Below are 10589 nucleotides of genomic sequence, written 5' to 3'. Positions count from 1 at the left end.
AAGTGCGATATTCGATACTGTGATATAGGACAGTACATTCAACCACCCCCTCATCTCATCGTGGTGTGAGTGATACAGAAATAAAACATCCCTCCCAGGCATTCGTCATACCGGGTGGAGGATAATTAACAATCGCCAACATTCTTCAAAGCCGGTTCCGACGACGCATTGTGCATGCAGTGAACGACGGTGCCGGGCACCAGGTGACTCCATGCCGTATGACGCGAAATCCCATCTTCCAGTAGAACACTGGAACAGCTCCGGCTCGATTCCGGCAGTCTGTAATGCTTTGGTTCAAGTAACCAACTGCACCATTAGAACGATAATTGACCCCTCTAGCGGGTCGGGATTGGGTTTGCCTTGCGGGAAAGTTTACACGATTAATCTTTGTGGATCATCTTCGGCAAATGGTGAACCATCAGCTCGGTAGCTTGGTATGGTATAATCTAATAAAGCACTTTAATGATCCCTTTTGAACCGTTCGATGAGCATTCGATGAGTAGTTTGTAGCAAAATGAAGCCTTCAAGCGGATTAAGATTGATGGTAGGATGGGCCCGTTTTTCATCCCGGAGGACGCCGTGACATCGCAGTAAATGATTAGGCCTCTCTGTGTAATGATACAGTGTAAGTTTGCTAAAACAATTACTAGAGGCCCTCGTTGGTAGCGGCCCTGTACCTCCCGGGAGTGGTTTATTGCTGCCTCAATGTGGTATAATTTAATAATTAAAGACAAAACCTTTCTATCAACCATTATTTAACAAATTGGTAAAATGTGTGCATTGGTTCGTATCGTGCAAGTTCCTGGATGTGAAGGTTAGTGATGAATTAATTTCTATCAAACAATAATAAACGGAACAGGGAGGAGCACAGCGCTGTTGAGCAACACTGCGATCAAACCCAATTATGATCGCGTACAACAAAAACGTGTGTTATTTCAACACCTTTCATACTGCTATCTCTGCTTCATCGCCTACTTCCGCTGGCTGGTTGCGATTGGCAACACACATACACCTCGCGCTCATCATGTCAAATGCTTCATATCTTGTTCGCTTTCATGCTGCAGTTTTTGCGCGATTGTAAGCGTGTACGAACGAATTGATCGATTAGTTCGCTATTTTTTCTCCCCTTCTTTTCGCCATGTTTACCAGGCGTTTTTTTTTGAATGGAGGTACATGCTACCCCATCGATTGTATTCAAATAGCAAATGTGTGAAACAAACATGTACATCTTGTTTTACGCTCCAAACCCCCCCCCCCCCGCCCCCGCTACAATTAGTAGGAGATCGTTTTGCGTGTAACAAGAGCTGTTGCCACCGTTGAACACGAAACAGATGAATAGTTTTACATCTGTTGTGCCGTTGCACTTCTTAATTGAAATGCACGTTTTTTGCTGGGTGGAAAACAAATGGGAAGGCAATTAATGCTTGTTCAATTTGTCAACCGGAAAAGACAAATTGGCGTTTAATGGTGGAGAGCGCGTTCAAAAAAGAGGATGCTGAACAATCGGGGAAAAATTGATGGAATTTGAAAGGTTGTGCCTTCTGCTTATGCAAATTTTAATCATTTTCTCGAAACATGTTGTGTTCGGATTTGGATATGTGACGCGAACACAATTAATATAATTAAAACTTATATATTAACAAATAAAATTATCAATCACGACACACGTCTGCTCGCAACCAAGCCCGAATCAAAAGAGACCGATCTGTCCATCTCCCAAGCCCTGCACGGCTCTCCGAATTCCAATCCTAATCAATCTGCTCTCATTACACAATCACACCTAATTAGCCGCCTTCCTAGCATCATGGTCCGACAACGGTCATGAGCCAGGGGAGTACAACTCGCAGCCACAACAAAACATATTGCCTATATCTTTTATTTTAGCCTAGCCTAGACGTATATCTTTTATTTTATTTCATGGGAAAAATTGAAGCAAAATTAATAACTTAAAACATATAAAAAGATGTATCACAAACAAAGCATTAAATGCTATTATAATATTCAGGATTTTATTTTTTATTATTGAATCGTACTAAATTTAATACCAAATGGAGTAAAAATGGAGTAAAATACGCCAAACCGTTTGCTCTTTCAGATGAACTTTTAAACAAATCATTACATCACAACACTTTTTATTGAAAACATTCCTCTTTCGATCCAACGATCGAGTTTATTTCTATAATACTCATGTGTAATAATTTATTTACATCACTAAAGCTCGCCCCACCGACAACTAAAGCTGCCGTCTACCGCCCATCGTACGCTTTCCGACCGCCCGAACGGTCCGACTTGGCCTGCGCCTGCGTGTCACGGCGCAAGGCATCACCGGGCGACGGAGCTCGCCCACCGTACGGCAGCAGATCGATGTTCTGTATATGCGCCCGCACGGAAGCGCCCGGCGCAAGCCCCACATACCAATCGCCCACATTCTTAATGATCGTCGAGTCTTTGGCGAAATCGCGCCAATCCTTCTTGCGATCCTCCTCGAGCTTTTTCTGATCGTACGTTACCTCCGGGAAGCCGGAAAAGTCGTTCGAGTTGTAAGCGTTCGTGCCCGGGGCCGATTCACCGAAGCTTGGGTAGGGAGCCGGACCGGAAGGGCCGCTGGAGATCGCCACATCGAACGGACCGGACAGGGAGGGTGTATCGTGATCGTCGTGATCGGACGCGCTTGGTCCCGCTCCCGGTTGCGCTTCGTAGTCGTATTTGGGTGGAAGCAGCCCAATGATACTGTCCTCCCCATAGCCTCCCAGATCGTGGTCGGTAGGATCGCTGGAAGGAGGATACTTCTCGCGAGACGTCTCGCTCGAATCACTAGGTCCCGTCGGTCGATCGGTGGTGGGTGGACGAAGGCTTGGAGAGCTCGTTGTAGGACGCTTGCTGTCAAAGTCTTCCTCGTCGTATCCTTGTCCCGTTGGGCGACTGCTCTCCGGATAGCCGGGAATTCCTGGCTTTGGCCCATCCGGGTAGCTACTGCCAGCCCCCGATGGTCCCGTTGGAGGATCGTACGATCCACCAGGAGCCGTCGGACGGCTCGAACCACCATCATACCCACCGGCGGACGGACGAGCGACATGATCGTACCCCGCGCCGGACGTACCGGGCCGCTCGCTGGCAGGTCCCGAGGGAGCCGTCTGATAGGAAGGATTGTTATTGTCACCGATTTCACTCTGCTCCACGTGGCTAATGCCAAAGTTGGGCTGCTGTAACCGATGCGTCCCAGCGCCGACCGTACTCTGGACCACCTTGTAACCGATGCCGGCACCGGCAATATACTGTACCGTTCGCTGCACACCCTTATCGTCCAGATAGGAGTAGGAGCCGCGCGTCACACCGTCCGGACCGGTCGTCTCTGCCCGCCGCTGATCGGGCCCGACAGAGAGCAACCTGCGAGGGAGTGGGAGGAAAAAACCCCAATGCGTGATTAATTGCACCCAAAACACACCAAACGCTTGCAATTGCTCTCATCATCTTACTTGTACTGTCCCGAACCACTCGGTCCACTCTCGAACGCGACCTTACCGCGAACCTGCTTGTGCGTCTTGTACAGTGGACTTTCGTACGCGATCGTGTTCGGTGCATCCGGGACAGGGTTCGCTACCTCGTACCCGGTGCCCGAGCCGGCTGTGTAGCGTACGGAGTGCTTCTCTCCCACATCGTCGATGTACGTATAGAGCCCGTTTACGCGCCCATTGCTGTCCGAACCTTCGCGCCGCTGGTAGTTGCGTGTTTTGAACTGGAAATCGTAGCTGGGATCATCGTACGGGTCGGCCAGCGGATCCTCCGGGGTGCCGATCGGGCCGCGTTGCACCTGCGATAGGCTCTGCTTGCGGTGGATCTTTGGCCCGCGGGCACGAAAGCTGTCAAATTGTAGAACGAATATGAGTGAGGTACAAATTTTACGGTTTGGTAGAGTAAGAAATGAATTGAAGTAGTGTGGAAGGAAGAGTTTTGGTGGCAGACATTATTAGTTGATTTTTAAAGTATTAAGTTATTGTTACCTAAAGAAATGTCTATTGATTTACTCAGGGTTCGTCACTTTTAAGAAGTCTTTTGAATGGAGTTGTTTAGAAAATTAATTTCAAAGTATTTTTAAATATTCAATTGCAAAATAATTATCTAATTGATTCCAACTCATCGTAATATTAAAGTAAAAATATCAAGAAAAATGAAACAAAATTACAACCTGGCCATAATTTATAATTCTAAATCGTTTAATTAATAACAAGCTATTTTTCTTCAACTTTGAACTTTGTGAACTACAAACATTGTTATTTGTTATTATGTTTCTTCAGTGAGGTTGTACAATTGATCAAATATTGCTTTTGAAATGGATTAAGTGGCGACGAAAAAATGCTAAAAATGTTTCTTGAGGTTCGTCGCTTCTACCTGCATTGAAATCGTTTGATGGCTTGTGTACAACTTTACAAGACATAAAAAGATTTCAATTCAGGTAGAAGCGACGAACCTCCAGCAACATGTGTAGCACTTTTCATCGCCGCATAATGCATTGTTGGGCATTTCTTTTTAACTCTATATTTATATAAAAAAAGATCGTTCAACTAAATCACCCAAACGACCACTTCGAGTATAATAGGTAACGACTAGAACAATTATATTAGCATTTTTGCGTGCTTAAGCCCATTCTTTGAGAACGCTATTGGACAGTCAAAAGTAAACATTTGCTATGAAACCACCATAACAATATCATTATAAAAAATGTGCTATGCTCCCTCCATCAACATTGTTTTTAAGATGCTATGGTAAAAAAAAAACAAAGAATGAACTAGCCCACCTTCCAACACACATAATTGACCCTACTATTGCACTGTTTAAAAACCCATCCCCAAACGAAGGTCAAGCAAACCCGCGGTCCATAGTGGCCAGCATTCCCACCGCAGAAGCTACAATTCTCGCACACAATCGAGGGCCATCCGACCTCGAAATAATTACGCCTCCTCTTAACGGTGTGATAAATGCTAAATTAGTGTATCGCACTACATGGCCCCCCCTCCACTCGCTGGGACATAAAAATTCAAGTTCATCATTGAGACACCTTTCACCTGGGCGGTGGGACTTACCCGCGCGGTCCCGCCGTGTAGACCGTTTCCTCGACGCGCCCCGTATCCGGCTGGCGGCTTCCGTAGCGTCCCCGCACGATGGTTTTCGGGTTACCGCTGGCCGTATGGTAGTGTCCCCCGGGTGTGTCGGAGTTTTTCAGCCTGGTGAGCGTGCATGAATGAATCGGGAAAAAGAAGAGCAAAAACGGATTCGGTGAACGGCACTAAACACTAAACGAACGGTGCTTTCCACACTACCCAAACGCAAAGGATCCATCCGAGTTGATGTGATTGAAATCCGTCTGATCGGCATACACTGGCAGCAGGTTGATCAGCACTACGCTGACTAATACAAACACTTTCATTTTCTATTTTTTTCTGTTTGGGTCTTATTAGAACACTTTGGTATGTCGAATTCTCTTTATATATTTTATTGTTTAATGTATTTTTTAAACTTATTTTAAATGCACTTTTGTCTTATATTACACTAAAACTGTAAAAGTGTACGATTGACATATTTCACGATGCTAGATTTATTCCACACACTACAACACACATTGTAACACTCAAAAAGTAAGCTTAATAGTCGTTTTAATCCACTTGATTTCTTATTGCATTAGTTGTTCCCTTCCCGGAGCTGTTTCTGATGCACCACTACTGCCGGATCCGGACTCAGTCGGGCAACTGTTCGGTGCGGCGAAAAATCGCACCTCTTTATATACACTTTGACCTGCGGGGGGACCGGGGTCCACCCTCGCACTAATGGTGCTTTTCCGCCCGACTAACGAAAAAAAAAATGTAGAAAAGAAAAATTAAACACCAAACCGCTCGAGAAGGCACCCAGTTGGGGGAGAAGATGAAACAATAAAGATACAAACCTCCCTCGCTCGGCTGAGGATGAGGCAGCCGCCGTGTTTGTTTTCGAGCCGGTCGAGCCAACGCGAAACCACGTGTTCGGGGTGGTGCGCGCGTTCCCTTCTCCCCCCTTTGGCTATGGCCACGAATGATTCTTTTGGCGAGATTTTAGATTAAGGAACAAAGTCAGTCGGTTGCCGCTCTTCCCGCTCGCTCGCTCGCTCGAAGCGTCCACACTGAGGTGGTACGGTGGCACTGCCTTTAAACACGCATGCGCATGCGTGTTGATTATAGATGGTTCTATGACGCGTTTTCTGTGCCAGTGTCAGTGCACCTCGGTGGCGGCAGCACCAACACAATGGACCGACCTGGCGACGTACGAAGCTGGCCGTACGATCGGGCACATTCCCAGCCCAAATCTAGCGGCACCCTCTCCTAGGGTGTTAAGCGGTCGGTGGTGTTAAGATTCGGGCTCGCTGCTCGATATCGATCTTTTTTTTTCTTGCGGCTGCTTTGAGCATATGATCGAAATGTAGGGGAAAGAGGGAAGGAGTGAGGAACATTGTACAGGTCATGATTTTTGCATGAATGCGCCTTTTTTTTTTGCTTGCCTGTTAAGTGTGCCCGTTTGGGGATGACGAGCAGTGGGCAGTCGTGTGTTTGTGTCTGTTTTCATTCATAAAATGTTTATCTTTATGCGCGTGCGGTCACTTCCACGTGAGGTTGTTGGTTAGTGATGATGGTTGGATTGGAAGCTGAAAAATGAACGGCTTTCTCGTAGTGAAATACACTTGCACTTCACTTATTTGTGTATTTTGTATATCAGTTTTAAAGCGATTTGTACTAACTTTTTCCTTATTTGAATAAATGTACTTCTTAATATTCAGCTATTTAACAAAGAAGTTATCGATTTTCTAGTCTATTTTCCAAGTCAGTTGCAAATTTCAACATTATTCAACGCTTCATACATTTTACGTCAAACTTATATTACTGTATGTTTGATTTTAAAGTAGTCATGTTTGTTAAAAAGTAGCTCAAAGTACATAATTAACATTCATACATTTTGTTGCATTATCCTGCTGCAACATCGTACCACGAGCATCGGATTGGGAGCACAGAGGCACCGAAAGCAGTATGTAAACTGTCCGATAGAGTAGTGCTCTCCAACCTTTTTAGGAACGCGGATCACTTGGCTTTAAAAATACATTTGCCGCGGCTAACATCCATTGACGGCCATTGACATTTTGGAGACTTAGTTCAAAATTTTTGATCAAAACTATTTTAAAATCTTATTCCAGATATACCTGTTGAAAACGTAATCTTAATTGTGGGAAAGAATTGCACAATATGAAAAGTAATAAGCTTATCTTTTTCAAAAATAAATTCTTCCGCGGACCACCTCTGTTAACGCCACGAATCACAGGTTGGAGATCACTGAAGTAGGGCCTTCTTGGTTATACTCGAGAGACATATCTCAAAATGTATTTTAACTGAAGAGGGATACAGATGTAGGTCCAACGTGCGTCGATACCCATTGGGATCTGGACCTACGGATATGGTCCGGTAAGGAATTACCGACCGTATTATACCATTACACATAGAATAAAGAACACATTTGATTGAGGAAGAATTGATCATTCTTGTTTAAAGCTATTTTGATAAATAAAATGTACTAAGCAATAACCACCAAATACTGTTAAAATGTAGCGTGATGTTTGACGAGTTCAGTAGTCCTACATGTCCTACAAGCTCAGATTTCATATCATATCTTAGTTAGGAATTAACTGTAGAAGAACCCTATAAGTCCAATGTCCAATTAGGGTGTTTCTTCTATTAAGAATATAATAAAATATTGTAAAATATTTGCTAAATGTATAACCTCACGCCACAAAGAGTACAGAAAGTATGACAACTGTATCCTAGACCTCGTATTTTAAATCAACCATTAATACAAAATAGTTTTTCTTAGATCGCGTCAAAACGGCTCTTTAATTCTATCAATTTAAATCCCAAAATACACATGAAATCATCGATCACAGCGCGTAATTTAACGCCACCTTTTTCGTCGCCATCGAGACCGCATACAACCTGCTCCATACATATGATAAATAGAGGCACCCGACATGAAGAAGCGTCAAAACTCTACCCACCAGCCAAGAAAAGCCAGACCAGCCCGACTAAGATGATTCCTCTACTTCCATTGCTTGCCTCCCCGCCATCCCGGGATACAAGTCAAGGGCAGCCATCATAATGAAGCGCTGGCGCGCTCATGGGCGGAATTTTTGCGTCTTCAATTGTTTCCACGCGATCGCGATCGCGATCTTACCCTTTACGACAGCCCGCAGATCGGACGTGTACCCCGCGTGCTGAGTGGGTTCATGCTGCAAAAGAGATTCTGTGCAAAATTGGTAGAAGATACAGAACCAGAAACCATGACCCACAGCACGAAGAGTGGCTCGCGTGCCACCGACGCCGCCACGTTCGGCATTGGATCTTTTCGTCGGATTGTCCGATTATTTTGGCAGGATTTCCTCCTTTTGGCGGTGGTTCGGGATTAAAATGATTGATCGCAGCAGTCAGTAGCCAAAAACGACAAGGCTCACGACACCGTCCTCCCTCCCTCAGTTTGGCAGGGCGACTGACCAAACAATGGTCCGCCGAAGACAGACGCGCGACTTTCGCAAGCGTTCGTACGCTCGGAAGCTGGTGATTTGACGTTGCTGTTGAGCGTTGATTTTAGTTAGTTTTCCACCATCCGGATGGATGGAACCGTACGCGAGTTGCAGGCTATTGCTGGAGCTCGGTTTTCAGACACCGTGTAGCATTACGGTTTCTGTAGCTGCCATTTGGGAATGCCATGTCGAGCCCGTGGAAGGGCGGTGGTGGGCGTTAATTGTTATTAAAATCAGCTGATGATTTATGACTACGAACCGATCCTAGCATGAGATGCAACTGAGCCCCAACCGGACGTACCGGACGTGAGCGATGAAGATTAGGTACGGTGGGATATGGATACAGGGAGGAAGCGGCTAGTGCTAGGCATTCATTGAGGTCTTCAACGTACAACACGATTATTATGACAAAATTAGCACCTTAAAGTGATAGAATCTTGTTGACACAGAATGATCACAAGTATGGAGGTTTTTTTGTATGATCATAAAGAAGCATTTTTTGTAAATATCAACAAGTCTTGCAAATAACAAATAATTATTTTGATCATTTCTTCAATTTCGTTCAACAAGTAGATCAATGGCTGTTTTAATTCAAAGTTCTAATTAGAATTTTGCACTCCAATCACGTTTCAATGATTGAAATGATAACAGAGATAATATAAGAATAATTTGCCCACTCCCCAATGCTCACGTGCTGAAACAACGCACATATGTTAACGCGTGTTTTGCGGACTCGAACGCGTGAAGATCACGAGCGCATGCGTGATCATTTGATATCAGCAACGGAATGAAATAAGGCTGAGTAATTCTTGAATTGTTTTTAATGTGCATATTAATTAAAGCACACGGCGCATGCTTTCATTGGATAGCATCTATCAATGTGCAATCTTTTCGTGTTTGTGGCTCATATTTGCTCATATTTGAAGAATGAGTACACAGAGTTGGCCTCAAATATTAATATTCCTACATTATGTCTGATCTTTGTGTTTAAAAACTAAATTTTTGTGTGATCAAGTTCTAAAATTTAAGTTTATTTGTATGTTCCGATTGTAGATGTTCTGAATTTCAGGAAAAGATTGTAAATGAATCCTCCCCAGCACTGCATTTGTATCATCTCCAACTAACTCGACGATGCTCTTTGCCGGAAGGATTTAATTGGATAATTTTCCTCCCTAACCAAGCATAAACCGATCACTATCTGGACAATCTTTCGCCGCCGTACAATGTCACATTTTACTACCAGCTTGCGAAACGCTGATCGCTACCATTCCCAACATTTAGACGCAGGCTTAGGCATGGCTACACTGCACTAGCGGGCCTGACCATTGCCACCGTTCTTTCGGGCACTTTATTGGACGATGACAAATTGCTGACCATGTGCGGCTCTGTTCTACAACAACAACAACAGCGTGTGAACAATAGTGGTAATCGCCGAAATGCAATTATGTGTGTCGGATGTCGGATCGTAATCGGTTGAGCTCTTCGGGGTTCGGTTGTACCGGTTGTGTACCCGCATAGTGCACCGCAGTTCTTTGCCAGAGATTGTTTACTTAGCTGCGCGAGAATGGCGAGCGACCATTGTTTCATCAAGCCGCACAGACACGGCCCTGAACGGTGGCGGTTCTTGAGGAAGTGGTTTACTATGTGTGTAGTAAAATTTTGTTCCTTTCATTCCTGTGTTGAAACAAGCATCTCGGACTTTGGGAGAGTTTTAATGTCATCCCAGAACAATGGGAAGGGTGAGGTGAGAAATAGAAACACCATTTTAATAAGAATTCTAAAAATCTATTGAATTTGGTAGTGCTTGCTTCTAATATTGTATGTAATGGAGTAGGAGATCTTCTTGAAATTAAGAATAATCATTCTCTCTATTGATAAATGGTATCATCGCCCATTCATAATAACCATCCACTCATTCACCGAAATTTGCATTTAACATGCTTCCTTATGCGTGGAACTGTCTATCTGATTTAACATTGTCTTACCATGCCCGAGTAAGCTT

The 10589-nt window shown here is 44.3% G+C and overlaps 2 protein-coding genes across 2 annotated transcripts in view; both read right to left on the bottom strand.

The window, feature by feature from the left end:
* The window catches only part of LOC120949789 (RNA-binding protein 8A), a 300811-nt gene that overhangs the window by 255858 nt on the left and 34364 nt on the right, over nucleotides 1–10589 (bottom strand). The gene's annotated exons all lie outside the window — the stretch shown is intronic.
* Nucleotides 2130–5478, bottom strand: LOC125906939 (spidroin-2). The gene is made up of 4 exons (XM_049608046.1): nucleotides 5319–5478; nucleotides 5082–5222; nucleotides 3477–3860; nucleotides 2130–3387 (listed from the first exon to the last, which is right to left on the bottom strand). Exons 1-4 carry the CDS (start codon nucleotides 5423–5425, stop codon nucleotides 2247–2249), a joined length of 1773 nt encoding a protein of 590 aa, XP_049464003.1. The 5' UTR covers nucleotides 5426–5478; the 3' UTR covers nucleotides 2130–2246.

This window comes from Anopheles coluzzii, chromosome 2 (assembly GCF_943734685.1).
Source record: "Anopheles coluzzii chromosome 2, AcolN3, whole genome shotgun sequence".
Taxonomy (NCBI): domain Eukaryota; kingdom Metazoa; phylum Arthropoda; class Insecta; order Diptera; family Culicidae; genus Anopheles; species Anopheles coluzzii.
The sequence above is the reverse complement of the archived record's forward strand: the minus strand, read 5'-3'. Positions and strand labels throughout refer to the sequence as shown.